This window comes from Schistocerca nitens, chromosome 5, assembly GCF_023898315.1.
Source record: "Schistocerca nitens isolate TAMUIC-IGC-003100 chromosome 5, iqSchNite1.1, whole genome shotgun sequence".
Classification (NCBI taxonomy): Eukaryota; Metazoa; Arthropoda; class Insecta; order Orthoptera; family Acrididae; genus Schistocerca; species Schistocerca nitens.
Genome location: NC_064618.1, coordinates 373,027,073 through 373,047,035, shown reverse-complemented (window position 1 = coordinate 373,047,035; position 19,963 = coordinate 373,027,073). Strand labels below are relative to the sequence as shown.

Genomic DNA, 19,963 nt, shown 5'->3' with positions numbered 1-19,963 from the left:
CCCCTTATACATTTGCGAACTGATCACTTCTTGTTGTGAGCCACGGAGTAAAATGAGAATGTCGTCAACATAATGTTTGTAGTACACTGTACAAGCCCAAAGGCGATGCCTGAAGAATTTGTTTTCCGAGTGATTGGCAAAAATATCTGCCAGTGCACCTGCCACTGGAGATCCCATAGGTAATCCAGAAATTGGTTATATGAACTTGATAAAGATAAAAAAAAAAGCAACTGGCATGGCTTTTCATTAATTGAACAGCAATTGTGGAATTAGCATCATCCAGAAGTAGAAAACTAATAATTAGAAAGCCTAACTGAGCAAGACGGGCTGTACTCACCATCAAGAAACTGAAGATATGTCTTTTTAGTTACTGCCCATGTAAAATTTAACAAGGCATGTTCAATGCTAAATATAAACCCTAATTAAGTCAAACAATGGATGGAATGTAACAATATTATGAAAGTTGCCACTCGCCATATAGCAGAGCTGCTGAGTCACATATGGGCACAACAAAAAGGCTGTCATAAATAAGCTTTTGGCCATTAAAGCCTTTGTCAACAGTAGAAACAGTACACACACACACACACACACACACACACACACACACACGACTGCAGTCTCAGGCAACTGAAGCCACACTTTTTGTTGTGCCTAACGGCGGCTCAGCATCTCCGCTATATGGTGAGTGGCAACTTCCCTTTTCATAATATTGCCAATTAAGTCATAGTTAGGATAAAACAAAGCTCAAGTGCAGCTCACTTAACAGAATGAAAACAAGAAATACTTTGGATAAGAAGTGAAATCGTGGATTTTTATAAGGAAAAAGAGCTCTTAAATTTAAGTTTGTACAACGTTCATTTAATGGAACGTAATTTTTTGACTTTGCTAAAATTTTATCAGCTGTATTATTAAGTAAAACTGCGGTTACTTTTACATAAAGGCTTGAAATTCTGCCCTCAGCCCATTATGGGAAAGAAGCAATTAGAAACTTATTATGTCATGCCAAAATAGCAATAGACTCTATAAAATTAAATAAAACAGAACAATTGTGATTGTGATTAGCTCGAAGAGTCAACAGAATTGTAACTAAAGCTGTAAACTGACACATAACAGGATTCTGTATGTTGCGACTTAAATCAGAAATGAAAACAGCATAATGCTTTGATCACCATATAGATAAGGTAAACACCTTGGTTATTGCGTATAGTCAGGATTATATTGAGAAAGACAAAAAATTATGCTCAGAAAATATTATAAAAATAATTAATAACCCAACAAATAATCTTCAGGCAGAAATCAGGAAAGCTATAGACAGTTGTTATCTTCTGTTTAACAATAAAAAAAAAGACTGCTTGAAAATATTGAATCGTAGAACACTTTTATGTGTTTGCAAACTGGACACCCAAGAACAATGCTCCCAATCAGTAGTTAATGTTATAGGCAAATCTAGCTACTTATTAGAGAAAAACTCTGTAAAAGATTATTATACTTTCCGGAAAAATTACTCTGAAGAAAAGAAAATCCTGTTATGAACTTACGGAAACTGTTTGATTTGCATTCCTAATAATGTAAGACATATCTCGTTCCATATAGGAAACGTGTATACAAATATTCCTATAAATAAAATGATAACTATAATTTAAAAATAGTTTACTAACACACAGGACATTTTCCCCTGGGGCACTCGCCCCTGAAGTTATCAAATTATGGAAATAATACTAAATTAACAGTATGTTGCATTTCAGGACAAGATCTTCTTTCACAAATTTGTCATTATTCCATCCTGAATTTTCTATTAATTGTTCTACCTTCAAAAGGATTAGTTTTGGGATCTCCATTGGCAGGTACACTGTCAAATATTTTTGTCAGTCGCTTGGAGAACAAATTCTTCAATCATCATTCAAGGGCTTGTATAGTGTACTACAAACATTATATTGACATCTTCATCTTACTCCGTGGCTCACAACAAGAAATAATCAGTTCACAAATTTATTTAGTGTAATGCATAATGAGAATACTCTTACGGTCATGCACCAGCAGGATAAACAGTACTAATTTCTTACATCTTTTTATCACCATGAATGAACACAGGCTTACTTTTGACATTTTTCGTAAGCCTGCATCTTCCGCCGTCATAATTCCATCCACATCATGCCATCTTCTCAGTGTCAAAAGGCCTTCAGTGATAAACATACTCCTTAAACTGCCACTACAGGCCAAGGAAGTTGAGTTCGAACTTGGTTGTGAAATATAGCACGGAATAATGGCTAACTTAGCGTGGTCATTGATGCAATTTACAATTTGATGAATTGTAAAAACAATAAGTTGGTTGTTTCATTTTCTTTCAATGGCCAGGTCTCAAACAGACTAAGTAACCTTCCTAAAAATATGTTGGACATATTGCTTATAACTCCTAACTGTCATTTTGATGTCTTTTAACACTTTAAAGTCTCAGGTGCAATCTCGCAGATAGCTAGCACTGCCATGATTTCCTTTGTCAATAGCCACTTGAACTTGACTTGAACCAATACCCTTTACTCGACCTTTCATGCTAGCAGTCTCTCAAGACTGCATCTGGGACTTCTGTGTTACAGATTCGACAGCCGGGTCTTCACCTGCTGTTCATGTTACAGACCCTCACTTTGAGGGTATGGTTTTAAAATGGTTTGAGGACAGTTTAGGAAGTTTGTGTTTGACCAGATAGTGATGATGAATTTGATAGTGAATGTAATTCAGAATTGGAACGGTGTAAAAATAAAGACCAATTTGTTTTTCCTGGCTGGTGTGAACTAAAAGCCTTTTTTGTTGGTTTGTTATTTTATTCAGCTATTTCTAAATCCTACAGAGAAGATTACAAATCATTAAACCAGTTTGGCATACTTCTAACATGCTTGACATTCAGTGGCCTTGTAACCTGTTTAGAGTGCTAGCAAAACGATCCATTGGCTCCACTGTCAGAAAATTGTACAAGATTTAACAGCGGTCAAATGTTGTAATACATTATGCATTGTTGGTCTAACTACACTTGGTGCCGCCTCCTTTGTTTGGGAGGGAAGAAAGGAAATACTCATCTACTGGTTCAAGGATTATGAGGAAATCTTACTTGTACAGTCATGGGCTAATTGTCAAGGAACTTTTGTTTCTTGGAAATAATGTGTACTGACTAGTCATTCACATAGTATCATGCTGTTTCTTCATGTGCTAGTGCTATTTACTTCAATTCACCCATATCTTAGTGTGAAATATGACTTACCTTTCTCAAATACATGGACATGTCATTATTCAAGCTTTCATGTAACATGACAAAAATTAATTGGTTTTTGAAAAATCACATGCTTAAATATTTATGTGTACTCTGCAGCAAAATCGGTTCTGATAAATGTCATGGAGATAGACTGTGATGATGCATATTTTTATTTTTCACTGTCATATCCTTATAACTAAATTGTTTATTCGAGGTGTGGCCTGTTTCTTTACTTTGTACCTGCTACTCCTGACGTAATTCTCTTCTTCTGTGCTGTGATGATGCATTGGTCGCTGAAAGAAAAAAACTTAAAACTAAACTAAAACTAATTGCATTAAGTAGCTCAGTGGCCACTGATACATTTGACCATTACATCCGTCCACAGATATTTCCAGACTTCATTTAAATTCATAGACATTCGTTCATTCTGTTACCCTTTATGATTATTTACCATGCAAAGAAAATTATTTGACATTACTTACGGTATTTTGTAATTTCCTCCTAACTTCGACGTCTCATATAATTTTTCATAATGCTTCCTTTTGCTTGTAAATATGTTGTATATAGCTCAGTATTTAATTGAATCTCTGTGTACATACATCAATAGCTTCCTTAGTTCTTAGTAGATGCAATTGCTTAGTATTTCCATTTACTTTGTATTTAAGTTAAGTACTTGTACATACTGCATTCCTACTTCGTTGCACATTCTGCCAGTCTATTGTGCATGCACACAGGTCAATGCCTCCTCTCCTACTACTGACCTCAGCGCATATTGTTGAGCACAGACAGATGAGCCATAAGCTAATTTTGCTTATACTTTCGTTTCGCATGAAGTGGTGTATTATTTCTTATTGTGTTAATTTTATGATTACATGTACAAATGAAAAGAATTACTTGTGCCTGACAAATTCCTTTATCTTAAAATACATTCCAGAACAAAAATTACACTTAGTTATATACACTATGAACTGGTGATAGAAAGAAAAATTGCTACCTAGCTTCATCATTCTATAAAAGCTTTTATATCTTTGTGAGGGTGGGGACCCTTGTCTCTGCCAGTTTTTTCATAGACTAATCCGCATGTTCCAGGGTATTGTATTTTGGAAATTACATATGACCCTGAATAATTGCCACTTCTTACTCAGTTTGCCAAATTTTGTCGATTTAGGGTGTGTCCGTAAAAGGACTCGTTGGCCTTAAGAAATAGCATAACACATTTCAGTTTCTTATTATAAATATTATATCATTTTGTGGTAAATGAAGATTCAAAATGTACATTCCGAAGAAACCAGGCAAATACGTCTTAGAGTCGAGTGTCTTACTGATGCTTACACTGTTTATCTGTTTAATGCATGTGTTTACACAGGAATTGATGTAGATGGATAAAAATCTAAGTTCAGTGGAAAACAGTTCCAAATACCAGTTCAGGCTGTAATCTAGCTAAACCAATTGAACAGACTAACCACAATACTAGTGCAGACAACTAGTTTAACTCAGTCAAGTTAGCAACAAGTCTCAAATCAAGAGAACTAATGTACATAGGAATGTTAGGGAAAAAGATAGAAATTCCAAAAGAATTCTTACCTGTAAGATGCAAGGAAGGTGGTTCTCCTATGTATGCATTCAAGCATCATCTAAGACAAGTTTCATTTGTGCCAAAGAAGGGTAGGGTTGTGATTCTAATTTCAGCTATGCATCATGATGAATGTAAAGCTGGTGATACAGATAAACCAAAAATAATTCCATAATCTAATCACACTAAAGGTAGTGTTGATGTCCTAGATGAGAAGTGTGCAAGTATTCAACTGCGCGATGTACTCAGTGATGGCCAGTTGCATTGTTTTTCTGCATGTTGGACATAATTGGGGTGAATTTGTTTGTCCTTCACAACTCCTACACAGGCAGCATTAACTCTGCTTCTTTAACTTTTGGAAGGAGCTTGTAAACTCATAGGTGACACCACAGATGGAAAAGCTAGTAAACAACACTGACGTACACTGCAAACATCATGCATCCATTTGCCATGTTTTAGGTGTAGTTGAATCAAGAGCAGAAGTCATTGTAGAAAGATTATAAAACTTGAAAACATCTTCACCTCTAACCCAGAAAACAAAAGGAGTGTGCCTTGTGTTTGCCTTTATTGCAAGAAGCCAATATGCTTTGAATGCTCTACAAAAATTTGCAATGAGTCCAAAGACAACTTCTCTGAAGGAATCTAAAAACCTGAAAAGTTCTAGTGTAATTTTTTTAGTTTCTTACATTTTTGTTACTACACATATAACAAACAAAAAACTAGCAAAAAGTTAAATTTAGAATGCAGGGTATTTGAGCTTTTGTTGCATTTTATGCAGTTCCCTATTTAAAGGCGTTCCCCCATCCTGTAAAAATAAGCTTTTTAATTTATTTGCATATGTTTATTGTGCAATATAAGTGAAACCTTTTACATAAAAAAACTGAATTTTCACTGAAATTGCTGGATGCAATGTGTGTGGACAGTGTGTGACAAAAAAATCACCTGGGAAGCTACAGGTTGATACATTACATTAATACTGCATGTGACATATGCTAAAACAATTGCATGTATAAAATTCACTGCCTGCCTGTTATGTGAGTTACATTAGGCAAACTGGAAGAAATTTTAAAATGTGGTATAAGGAACACACGGAATTGAAAAGAAAACATCATAAATAACAAAGCCACATTCGCATTTCACAAGATAGTCGCAAGGCACAATATTGAAAACAATCCTGTAATCCTTCATGCAATGAAGAGGAGCTACTTTATGGATATTTATGAAGAGAAAGAAATTTGTACACCCGTGAAAAAAGCCAAGGGAAAGGCACTAAATGATCAATGCATGTTAAGGAGCACCAGTTCATTTGATATCTACTGCCTAGTTATTGACAACTTCCTTTAAAGATTTTCTGCTAGTTGTTTGTTTACAAACTTTTCCAAGCAGTTGATGATGATGGGTCCAAACTGTACTAGTCTCAGTAGTTCCTAATGGTTCAAATTTCACTTGTTGAAGGTCTTACCTTGCAAGTATTTTACACTTTTATTAATTCCAAATAATTACTTCAGCTTTTATTTTAAAAATGTGCAATTGTAATTCTGAAACATATCAAAAGTTAAGGACAAGAAAAAATTGTTTTATGACCAAAATTGGTATTATTTTGTGTCAGATACATTGTTACTTTTTGCAAATTAGTTAATACTTTTGCCAAATTTGTTATTTTTTCCTAAATTCTGTGTCTTGTTTTGCCACTTTTCGGTGTCGTTTTCTATCAAAGTTGGTGTTGTTTTTGCCAGATTTGGCATTTCCATGCCAACTTTGGTTTTTATTTTATTTTCCAAACTCAGTGTTGCATTTTAGTCAGATTTGATGTTGTTTTCCCAAGTGTGGTATTTTCAAGCCAAATTTCAGTGCTATTTTTGTTGTCATAAAATTCGTTGCACAGGAAGTGAACCATCAGTTCAAGATTGTACATAGACCTCAGGCATGGGGGGAGATAAGAAGTCGAACTGCAGTTTTAACATTCAATAACTATCAGTTTATTAGTGAACTGCCATCCTCAGATTTATGATATTTTAATATGGCAAAATTAAAAATTTCACAGTATCTTGTTTAAAAAAAAAAGCTGTTGATTTTGAACTATTTTTTAAGTTGCCATTTTCACAAAATTTTCCTGTCCCTATCGAAATGCATTTGTGTAATATATTACAGTATCAATCACTTTGCATTACTGTAGACTTATAACACTATAAAGTGAGTGTAAAAGTGCAAGTACTCACAAATTACATTACTTTTGTGGAAAAAATTCAAGCCTGGTTCACTGATATTCGTGGGGACAAAAATATCTTGTTATTTCACAACGATGAACCCAGCAGTGATGCGGGATGTTGAAGTAAATCGTTCTAAACTGAGGGAAGAAGGCAGCTTGTTGCATTTGGTAACAACTGGATCTTTATGCTGCTTAGATTCATATCCTGTATGTTATGGGTAGTACATATGTCCGCTGTAAGACGAGCATGTCTGTTTTGAGCAACCATTTGACTGTTCAGACTAAGCACTTGCAAAGTCATGTGCAGTCAATTAGACCTTGCTTATGATGAGAGTAAATTCAAGGTAAGGTGTCCACATTTATGTTTGTAAAACAACACTTTCCCGGGTATACTAATGACCCAAGGACGAAACTTCTCGCTGCCATTCGCACCACATACAAGGGCAACAATTACACATTGTTTGCTGTCTGCTCCACTGTGAAAATTATCACATTTTATCTCCAAGGTGGAACTTGGAAAAAGTTTGTAGAAAAGCCCAGTTTCAGCCATATCGAACACATCACATGAAGTGTACTTTCCCTCATTCGATCATATTCATGCAACCGACTGTTCGCACTTTCTTCATTAGGTTTATTTGCTTCACCACAAATTTGTACAGATGAAATTGAATGTCCCTATTGGAACCAATACAGCCAACCAGCAGAACATCTGAAGTCTTCAATGCCTATGTTTTTGACAGTATCACTTGTTTTGGACTAAATCATTCAGCCACTAAAAGTATGTTGGATGCACATACGTGATTTAACCATTTCTAGCCGTAATGTCGCAGTGTCTTCATACTTAGCGCTACAAAGTCGTTTAGACTAGTTTCTTGAACCTTATACATCAGCATTGATGGTTTTTCTCTCTCTCTTCTTAATTATCGTAGATAAAGTAGATTTGGGAATTCCCAGTTGCTCTACAGTTGCTGTTTTCTTTGTACCGTGGTCCACTTCATCTAGAATCTTAAGCTTTACCTGTATGATAAACACTGTCTGTTTCCTCTTTGCCAATTTTTCTAAATGTTATTGAATTTATTTAAATGTACTGTACATGCTACTTATTGAGGTGATAATCATGGCCGCTGATGTGCAGTACGTTAAAAATATGTCCGCAATGGGTAGTTAGCTTTTTCCTTGCAATCATTTTGGAAAAAATTAACTCTTGAAAAATTGTAACTTTTGAAGTTTGTGTTACAATGAAATTTAATTACGCTAGGGATTGAAAAAGAGCTCGTAATTTGCATTACCTGAAATTTATGTTAACCAATAAAACTTCCCATAAGAAGTAATGTATTCCTGCTGGGATCAATATTATTAATTCCCCCCTCCACCCGTTTAACCATGAGTTCATCTTAAGCGAGTTTGTATTAACGGGGCTGTACTGTATTAATAGTTTCCAGATTTTAATTTTTATAACATACCCATTTTTCTCATTGTCATTGGGTGCAAAATGTTTCTTAAATCTATTAGACTTTTTACTGTTTGATAACTTACTATTTCTATTTTATCTGAAAAACATTCAGTGTAATTGTGAAACACATCAGAAAACTCTTTTTAACCTAAACCATGTTAACAGTTTTCAAATACTGGCTTTTATGGTTTTTATAGTTATGACACACTCAGTTTACTTGCGATTGTATCAATATTTTGCGGTTTGATACACCTGATAATGGTCTAATACAAAGGCTGAAAACGGTCATGTGAACTTAATCAAGTTCTAAAAAAGAAACAGGAGCAACTTTTCATTAATTAGCAACAACACAATCCATGAAAATATGATGAACATATGCCGGAACTCAACTGTTAAAACAGTCTATAGTCTCACCACTATTTGCAGATGACATGTAATTTGAGTCATTGTCAAGTAATTAGTTTTCATCATCTACAGACTTGGCAAGGACTTTGTAAAATCATTTCCACCAAACATTCTTCCTCTTCACTGCACATAACTCATAAAACAATTTGAATGCCAGCGAACACCTACAAAGCAAGCAACAACAACAGAGGCTTCAGAAACCTTGATTTTTCCAGTGATGTCAGTACTGCCCTCTAGGGGTCACAGTAGGATTTACGATGTTTGCAGAATTCATACATTTGTGGGAGCTATAAATATACTTTCAGCACCTCAGAAAATTGTCGTAACTGGCACGGTGTAACATTACATCCACTGCCTATTCCCATTCTTGCAATCGCCGTAATTGGCTGCATGCAAAGTGTTAATGCAATCTCAATTTCAGAGGACATGAATACTTAAAATACTAATAAGAAGTTTCAGAAATAGCCTCTTCATTTCTTGTCATTGATTGCTGTTGTAATTAGATATAAGTACAACAAGACAAATAGACAGAACGCAACTTTATTTCACGGTACCGTTAACATCTGGAACACAGTATGTAAGAAAGATTCTGCAGCAAGACATATAGAGAACTGAGGCTGGGTGTGGCTCAGCTAGTCTTAAGTAGACTGGGGCCCGTGGTGGGCCCTGACAGTGACTCTCTCTCTCTCTCTCTCTCTCTCTCTCTCTCTCTCTCACACACACACACACACACACACACACACACCTACCCCTACCCCTACCCCTACCTGAGGCACCCTCTGTGGATGACATAGCACTGCAGCACGCATGGCCTTTTGAAAGACCGCACACACATCACTGCATTCCTTCTCTCTTAGGGAGCTCAGACTCTTGAGAGGCCCTTGCTGTCCTACTCATCTGCTGGGCTCTTGCTAAGCTGGTATGCTGCAGTGGGAGCGTACAGTCTGAAGTGCTTTGGGCATGGACTTCCCATGTTAAACCATATGGCAACATCGGAAATGCTGAGGAGCTGTAGCAGTGTCGTTGACTGGCGCTCATTGAGTAGCTCCACCAGGCTCCTCGCCAAATGACTTGAAACAATACGAGGAGAGCAACCGATCTAAGGCAGCATGTACTTTTTAATCTGACTTTTGAACATTTGCACTAGGCATTCCGCCTCACCGTTAGATTGTGAATGGAATGGTGGGACAAGGATGTGATGGATACCACAGAAATCGCAAAATGCCAAAAACTCTTGCGACGAAAATTGTGGACCATTGTTTGTTTTGTTGTTATGGTCCTCAGTCCTGAGACTGGTTTAATGCAGCTCTCCATGCTACTCTATCCTGTGCAAGCTTCTTCATCTCCCAGTACCGACTACAACCTACATCCTTCTGAATCTGCTTAGTGTATTGATCTCTTGGTCTCCCTCTACGATTTTTACCCTCCACGTTGCCCTCCAATGCTAAATTTGTGGTCCCTTGATGCCTCAAAACATGTCCTACCAACCGATCCCTTCTTCTAGTCAAGTTGTGGACCATTATTGGACACTTAACATCGTGGGCAAGCCGTAGAGTGAAAAGTTTTAGATGGTGGCAGTTGTGAATGTGGAAATTCAATGAACGATGTACAGGAAACTAAAATATGTCGGTGACCAACAGCCAATATGCGTTGAGAAAGGGGCCAACAAAATCCACTTGCATACAGTCCCATTTATGCAATGGTAACGACCAAGAAGACCGTGAAGCCCGGGGAGCTGCTTGGTGCATCACACAGTGTGAACAGGAGGCAACGGGGCATGTACCGTCACTGTCCAAACTGGGCCAAAACATGTCAACGGGCCAACACTTACGTGCGTGATACACCCCAATGATTTGCATGTAACATACGGAGAACCCTTGAATGAAGCACTGAGATCACTATCCAAGGGGCAGCCTGGTCCGTGTCTAAAAGCGGAACACTAGCCAAAAAAGAGAATATGTCAAAAGATGACAATTATGGAGGGGATCAGAAACACAAGAAGATGGTGAATCTGGCCAACCATGTACGAATGTTACAACCTTCAGCAAAACAAGATCCAAAGCTACGTCCTTCGCGATCCCTGTGTTAGTCGCAGGAAAACAATCAACTTTGTGCTGTGCCGTGACATCAATTTCAAAACAAAGCAATTCCTCCTGATCCGATCCTGGGTCGTGACCGGCCAGCAGGCGAAACAAAGTGTCGGCATTTGCACGTTGATTCATAGGGCAGAAATGAATCTCGTAGTTGTAATGCAAAAGGAAAAGAGCCTAACATTGAATGCGATGTGATGCTTTATCTGGTAATGATTGCAGTAGGACTGAATAAGAAAACCAGTGATTCGTGATTGGTGACCAGGTAGAATTTGGTACTGTAGAGAAAAAGATGGAATTTCTTCATAGCATATACAATAGTCAAAGCTTTCTTTTCTATCTGAGAGTACCTAGTTTGAGCAGGAGTCATCAGTTTTTAGGCATAAGCAATAGCCCACTCAGAGCCATTGGGATATCTAAGAGTAGAGACCGGAAAGTGTAGGATCTAGTTTTTGCGAAATTCGTATCTTTTTTTGTTTGTAAATGATTGGACGCACAAATTTTAGAGTTTGTCATGTAACCTTTGTGAGAACAAACAAAGCCATAGTTCTTTCAAAGCGACTCAAATAACAATAATAAACTTCCGCACTATTTGCTTCTGAAATGGCCTTTGTTCAGCTGTATTTAAGCTTTCAAAAAGATTGTTGTATTAAAAAGCAGCAGCATTTTCCTGCAGGTGAACTGAACGCGTTGCTGATTTAAGGGGTTTTTTGATATTATTTGTCTTTTCCTGCCCAATCCAGTGATTACAAAATCTGCAGACCATTAATTTCTACCTTTCGTGGGAATTCATAGCCGTGTGACCCATGCATGATAACGCTATAGATACAGCTGACTAAGCACTTAGTGTAGAAGTAGAACTGAACATACAGTAACTATATTTTAACATTAGGGAAAGAATTTCGGTGCAGTCGAAAAATGTTATAGATATTATTTTTCAGTCTCTACAGTGCAGAGTGTGGACACTTTAGCCTATAGTAGCCAATGGGCGCGAGCACAGACTGACTATAACTTTGACTGCCAGTGGGGGGAGGAGCGGTACGGAAAAACAAATGCACCTCTGTTTCACAGGGCAGTAGCCTACAGCAGAACTGACACATCGTCACAGGAATCGCTGGTCTCTTCTGATGTTGTGAGGGTCGTAATTGAAATCAGGGATGGACTAGGATTATTCGCATCACTAGTCTTCAAAATAAGAAAATAAAACTAGGAACGCACAACACAAAGCATTCAGGGGTGGGAATCACGCAATTGTTTGTAAAGGCAAGCAGGGTATTGTTAGTGACATAGTTCAGGCCTGACCTCTAGTGGTATTCAATGCAACCACAGTTCAAAATATCTGCACCTAAATTTCCACCTTAAGTGTCTGCATTAAACCATTTTTTCAGCTTCAGCTAACAAATAAGCATGGATGTTTCTTTGTTACGAAGTCTTGGGTCCCACAGTGGAGTACTGCATTGCATTACACAGTGTGTATTTTAAATTGACCATTCAACCACCCACGTTTATCATGGCATCAGATCACTGAGTGCATTGGTGCAGCATTGCATTCATACCCTTTTTATTTTCCAAACTGGTTCTTAGGCAGTTTATCATTCCAAACTGGACTTTACCAGGTGATGTAAGATACCAGTAACTGAAAATCGGTTGTTTTCAATATTTATATGCAGAACATAAAGCTATTTCTAACTGTCTACGATAAAATAGTTCGTCTGGATACATTCTACTATGAAATAGCATCTATTGAGTGATTTCGCATTTTGGGGGCAGAATTTCAATGTTTCATATTTGACGACATAGCACTGCTGCATGTGCCTTTAGAAAATCGTGCAGATGTCGCTGCAATTACAAGAAGGCTTTTAGAAACTTTGCATATTTTCATGTAGACTGCTTCCTGTGTTTGAGATATTATTTGATGTGTGCATTGACTCCAGGTTCTGACAGGTGATTCAGGAGAGGATCCTGAATGCCATGCAGCAAAATTGCTTGAAGTTATCATTCTGCAGTGCAAAGGACGCATAGATCAGGTATGCATTGACTTCTTTTCTATCTTGCACCTTTTGGTTATTGTTCTTGTTATCAGAATTTTTGTTAAACATTGAAGGTGTTTATGTATTCAGCGTCTGAATTCATTTGAATTTTTCATTCTTATTAATTGTCTGCTCACTTTTTTCTTCTGGAGGAAAGTGTGTATACTTCTACATTTAAAGAGAGAGAGTTATAAAATAGTTACTAGATTTTTAACGCAGTAATTCTTCCACGTATGTAGTTCGCACGATTGATTTCTGGTAAAAAAAAAAAAAAAATCCGTTTTTAAAGTGTGCTCATACTAATTATGAGAGGAAAACAGAAAGTGGCAGTATCTGTTAGATTTCAATGTAAACACATTGTATGCTGACAAGGGAACCTCCCCATCGCACCCCCCCTCAGATTTAGTTATAAGTTGGCACAGTGGATAGGCCTTGAAAAACTGAACACAGATCAATCGAGAAAACAGAAAGAAGTTGTGTGGAACTATGAAAACAATAAGCAAAATATACAAACTGAGTAGTCCATGCGCAAGATACGCAACATCAAGAATAGTTCGAGGTCAGGAGGGCCATGGTCCCGTGGTCAGCGTGAGTAGCTGTGGAATGAGAGGTCCTTGGTTCAAATCTTCCCTTGAGTGAAAAGTTTAATTTTTTATATAATCAACTTCGCCCTCCAAAATTCCAGGACATGTTCAGATTTGCTTGGACATATGCAGGATTTGACGGTCTACACACAGAAAAATTTGAAAACGTTAAAAACATATGTTTTGACAGAGCACAGGGAAAACTGTGCGACTGTGAAACTGTTGCTTTCATTTGTTGCAGTTTATGAGACAAACTCTTATGTTTTCATCACTTTTTTGGGAGTGATTATCACATCCACAAGTAAACCTAAATCGGGCAAGTTAGAAGAATCTTTTTACCCATTCGCCAAGTGTACAAGTTAGGTGGGTCGACAACATAATCCTATCATGTGACGCACATGCCTTCACCAATGTCGTATAGAATATATCAGACGTGTTCTCCTGTGGAGGAATCGGTTGACCTATGACCTTGCGATCAAATGTTTTCGGTTCCCATTGAAGAGGCACGTCCTTTCGTCTACTAATCGCACAGTTTTGCGGTGCTACAGTGAACAGACACATCAATGAACGAACGTACAGATCATAACTTTGCTAAAATAAAGAATGTAAACTTTTCACTTGTGGGAAGACTTGAACCAAGGACCTCTCATTCCGCAACTGCTCACGCTAACCACAGGACCACGGCACTCCTGACCTCGAACCATCCTTGATGTTGCCTATCTTGCGCATGGACTACTCAATTTGTATATTTTGCTTATTTTTTGCATAGTTCGACACTTCTTCCTGTTTTCTCTATTGATCTGTGTTCAGTTTTTCAAGGCCTATCCACTGTGCCAACTTATAACTAAATCTGAGGGGGGTGCGATGGGGAGGTTCCCTTGTGAGTTGATGTGGAAGTGCAGTCAGGTGAACAAGGCAGTTCATTTGTAATCACTGTACCTATACAATCTCACCGTATTTCCATATCCATAACATATATCAAAAACAGCATTTTGAGAATGATATGATTGGACATAGGTGTACTAAATTGTTTTGTGTCATCCACTGTATGTGATTTGTGGATAAACTTATATACAAAGCCACATGAACAAGCTGCATGTCTTGTTTAGAAATATATATTACTGATAAATATGATTATAATAGAGGGAAACATTCACGTAGGAAAAATATATCTAAAAACAAAGATGATGCGACTTACCAAATGAAAGTGCTGGCAGGTCGACAGACACACAAACAAACATACACACAAAATTCAAGCTTTCGCAACAAACTGTTGCCTCATCAGGAAAGAGGGAAGGAGAGGCAAAGACGAAAGGATGTGGGTTTTAAGGGAGAGGGGGTAAGGAGTCATTCCAATCCCGGGAGCGGAAAGACTTACCTTAGGGGGGAAAAAGGACGGGTATACACTCGCGCGCGCACACACACACATATCCATCCACACATATACACACACAAGCAGACATATTTAAAGACAAACAGTTTGGGCAGAGATGTCAGTCGAGGCGGAAGTGCAGAGGCAAAGTTGTTGTTGAATGACAGGTGAGGTATGAGTGGCGGCAACTTGAAATTAGCGGAGATTGAGGCCTGGTGGGTAACGGGAAGAGAGGATATATTGAAGAGCAAGTTCCCATCTCCGGAGTTCGGATAGGTTGGTGTTGGTGGGAAGTATCCAGATAACCCGGACGGTGTAACACTGTGCCAAGATGTGCTGGCCGTGCACCAAGGCATGTTTAGCCACAGGGTGATCCTCATTACCAACAAACACTGTCTGCCTGTGTCCATTCATGCGAATGGACAGTTTGTTGCTGGTCATTCCCACATAGAATGCATCACAGTGTAGGCAGGTCAGTTGGTAAATCACGTGTGTGCTTTCACACGTGGCTCTGCCTTTGATCGTGTACACCTTCCAGGTTACAGGACTGGAGTAGGTGGTGGTGGGAGGTTGCATGGGACAGGTTTTACACCGGGGGCGGTTACAAGGATAGGAGCCAGAGGGTAGGGAAGGTGGTTTGGGGATTTCATAGGGATGAACTAACAGGCTACGAAGGTTAGGTGGACGGCAGAAAGACACTCTTGGTGGAGTGGGGAGGATTTCATGAAGGATGGATCTCATTTCAGGGCAGGATTTGAGGAAGTCGTATCCCTGCTGGAGAGCCACATTCAGAGTCTGATCCAGTCCCGGAAAGTATCCTGTCACAAGTGGGGCACTTTTGTGGTTCTTCTGTGGGAGGTTCTGGGTTTGAGGGGATGAGGAAGTGGCTCTGGTTATTTGCTTCTGTACCAGGTCGGGAGGGTAGTTACGGGATGCGAAAGCTGTTGTCAGGTTGTTGGTGTAATGGTTCAGGGATTCCGGACTGGAGCAGATTCGTTTGCCATGAAGACCTAGGCTGTAGGGAAGGGACCGTTTGATGTGGAATGGGTGGCAGCCGTTATAATGCAGGTACTGTTGCTTGTTGGTGGGTTTGATGTGGACGGACGTGTCAAGCTGGCCATTGGACAGATGGAGGTCAACGTCAAGGAAAGTGGCGTGGGATTTGGAGTAGGACCAGGTGAATCTGATGGAACCAAAGGAGTTGAGGTTGGAGAGGAAATTCTGGAGTTCTTCTTCACTGTGAGTCCAGATCATGAAGATGTCATCAATAAATCTGTACCAAACTTTGGGTTGGCAGGCCTGGGTAACCAAGAAGGCTTCCTCTAGGCGACCCATGTTTAGGTTGGCGTACGAGGGGGCCATCCTGGTACCCATGGCTGTTCCCTTTAATTGTTGGTATGTCTGGCCTTCAAAAGTGAAGAAGTTGTGGGTCAGGATGAATCTGGCTAAGGTAATGAGAAAAGAGGTTTTAGGTAGGGTGGCAGGTGATCGGTGTGAAAGGAAGTGCTCCATCGCAGCGAGGCCCTGGACGTGCGGAATATTTGTGTATAAGGAAGTGGCATCAATGGTTACAAGGATGGTTTCCGGGGGTAACAGATTGGGTAAGGATTCCAGGCTTTCGAGAAAGTGGTTGGTGTCTTTGATGAAGGATGGGAGACTGCATGTAATGGGTTGAAGGTGTTGATCTACGTAGGCAGAGATACGCTCTGTGGGGGCTTGGTAACCAGCTACAATGGGGCGGCCGGGATGGTTGGGTTTATGAATTTTGGGAAGAAGGTAGTAGGTAGGGGTGCGGGGTGCCGGTGGGGTCAGGAGGTTGATGGAGTCAGGTGAAAGGTTTTGTAGGGGGCCTAAGGTTCTGAGGATTCCTTGAAGCTCCGCCTGGACGTCAGGAATGGGATTACCTTGGTAAGCTTTGTATGTGGTGTTGTCTGAAAGCTGACGCAGTCCCTCACCCACATACTCCCGACGATCAAGTACCACGGTCGTGGAACCCTTGTCCGCCGGAAGAATGACGATGGATCGGTCAGCCCTCAGATCACAGATAGCTTGGGCTTCAGCAGTGGTGATGTTGGGAGTAGGATTAAGGTTTTTTAAGAAGGATCCTCTCTTCCCGTTACCCACCAGGCCTCAATCTCCGCTAATTTCAAGTTGCCGCCACTCATACCTGTCATTCAACAACATCTTTGCCTCTGCACTTCCGCCTCAACTGACATCTCTGCCCAAACTCTTTGTCATTAAATATGTCTGCTTGTGTCTGTATATGTGTGGATGGATATGTGTGTGTGTGTGTGTGTGTGCAAGTGTATACCCGTCCTTTTTTCCCCCTAAGGTAAGTCTTTCCGCTCCCGGGATTGGAATGACTCCTTACCCTCTCCCTTAAAACCCACATCCTTTCGTCTTTCCCTCTCCTTCCCTCTTTCCTGGTGAGGCAACAGTTTGTTGCGAAAGCTTGAATTTTGTGTGTATGTTTGTGTTTGTTTGTGTGTCTGTCGACCTGCCAGCACTTTCATTTGGTAAGTCGCATCATCTTTGTTTTTAGATATATTTTTACTGATAAATATGATACACATATTTTATTATTTGATAATTTCTTTCAACACAACCTTTTTTTTCTGATCAGATTTGTGTTCATAACAACACACAGCAATTATTATTAAATTTTGTAGGTGCTTTATTTCCATCTTGAAATTGAAATTTGCCAGTTCTATCACAGGAATATCAGCTGGACACAATTTTATTTAATGTGTGACTTAAAAAATATTGGTAACTGAAATTTATGTTTTTGTATGTAGAGTATGTTATGAAGGTAGCAGTTGTGTTCTTGTGTATAAACGCACAGAATTGCTACCTATCTTGCAGTAGTATTTTTAAATCATTTCTTATGGAAAATATTATTTTCACTAATTTATTTATCTGTTTTCCTCCAGTGCATACCATCCTTTGTAGAGCTTGTGCTTCAGCGGCTGACTCGTGAAGTTAAAACATCTGAATTACGAACTATGTGTTTGCAAGTTGTGATAGCAGCGCTGTACTACAATCCACAACTTCTTTTTGAAACTTTGGAGAAACTTCAAATGGTCGTTTCACCAACTGAATCAATTACATCCCACTTTGTGAAGCAGTGGATACATGATACAGATTGCTTTTTAGGGTAAATTTTCTTATTTCTTTGTATAATATTAAATAGGTAAGTATTGCCTATTAAATTTAGGGGTGAAGTGTACCCTCTCCCACCACAAAAGTGAAAAGTTGCGGTGGTGGGTCGTAGAAGTAACAGATGTAGATGGATGTTGAAGTTGTCTGCTTTTATACCCAATGTGTGTAGGGCATGCTGAAAACATGTATGTCTTATTCGAATGAGGAATTTAAAGTGCATCTTCAATATGTCGTGATAACCTCTCTTTGCTCTAGCTTGCCTGTACCCCACATATTATAACACACTTCTCTTTTGCTTCTGCAGATTACATGACCGGAAGCTGTGTGTTCTGGGATTGTGCACTCTATTGAGCACGACAGGTGCTGCTCGTTCTGTAGCATTACCAAATGAATGTGCATCACAGATAATTCCTTCACTTATTCTTCTATTTGATGGGCTGAGGAGAGCATACGTTGGTGAGTTCAAAACACAAGAAAAGCTTTGTCTGTGGTATGGTGTTTCAAAATGTAGTACATATATGCAGGTCCAATTATTAAGTTTTCATGCAGGAAGAAAGAAAGGAAAACAGAAAAATAAAACTATTGCCCATTTGCTTGTCAATTTTTTTTGTACTGTGTGTTCTGTATTATTCATGTGTTGTGCTTTCCTAAGTGTCAAATGTTAAATTATGATCACGATGCGTAGAAAGGGTTCTACATTGTAAGATAGTTATGATATAATGTTCTTGCAATAAGTTGTACAAAAGTGAATGACTGACGAGCAGTGAAGTTTTTGAGATTTTGGAGTCTTATTTGCAGTAATTGATCAGTGTGAGAAAGCAAATAAAGAGAGACTGTGACAAAACTTCTGTATAACATACCCAGTAAGAATTTATCCAAGTCAGATCTATGAACGTAGTCAGGACAGAACTCTCAAGCTTGACTCATATATAATATTACTGAAGCAATTTGCATAATTTTGTGGTTAAGTCATTGTTGAATGCAGTGATTAATTTGTTCAATATAAGCTTGTTCAAGGTGCTCTCAATACAACATAGGGACCGATGACCTCTGCAGTTTGGTCCCTTTCATTCCTAAGCCAACCCACCAACCAATACAACATAACACTGCACAACGATAAACAACTATATTTGGAACAGCTCAAGTACAGTACAAAATGTTCATAAGTGTAATAGTTAAGTAACAAAGAACAGCATAACCAAATTAATGGCAAATCAGAGTATCAAAGTGCAGTACAATAGATTGACGGTAAACAGTTTGAGCGATGAAGTGTGTTTATGAGCTGCTGTGTTGGCTTTCAATGGGAGCCATAATTCACAGAATTAGCGGTGGCACTATCATGACACCAGGACACGCATCTGAGACTGTACACTCATGTTGATGTCTCTGGTGCCACTCCTGGAGGCTGGATTGACAAGGCTCAGCACATCGTGCCATGCTGAGCTCTTCATCAGTGGGAGCAGTAGTGCCATATGTTGCGCAGATTCTGATCGCTGAGGTGTAAAGCAACTATGGTCTAGCTGTGGCTGGAAGATTCAGTGGTATCTACAGCTGGGTAATGCCTTGGAAATGCTAGCCAAAAAGTGCAGTAACCCAGTCGGTTACAGGAGTCCTTCCCTCTTACGGAGGCAGGAAGCCGTCCAGTGAAGCTTGGCCTCATGCCATGTGGAATGTCAGGAGATTGGGGGGGGGGACTCTGACAGGTAAAAGATAACCATGTTGGCAGACTGACTCGGTGAGGTGACGAGCTCACTGTGTGCAGATGCTGGTGCCTAAGACCAGAATTGGCCGGTATGGTGACACAGCCACATTGTGACCTGGACGGTGGCTGGGTGAAAGCCGGT

The 19,963-nt window shown here is 39.2% G+C and overlaps 1 protein-coding gene across 2 annotated transcripts in view; it reads left to right on the top strand.

Moving 5' to 3' along the window:
• The window catches only part of LOC126260904 (importin-7), a 194,762-nt gene that overhangs the window by 117,955 nt on the left and 56,844 nt on the right, over positions 1-19,963 (top strand). For both annotated transcript variants that reach the window (XM_049958362.1, XM_049958360.1), the window contains exons 16-18: positions 12,909-13,001; positions 17,891-18,114; positions 18,424-18,575. In XM_049958362.1, coding sequence (XP_049814319.1) covers positions 12,909-13,001; positions 17,891-18,114; positions 18,424-18,575 — 469 coding nt within the window. The remainder of the gene's footprint in view (positions 1-12,908; positions 13,002-17,890; positions 18,115-18,423; positions 18,576-19,963) is intronic.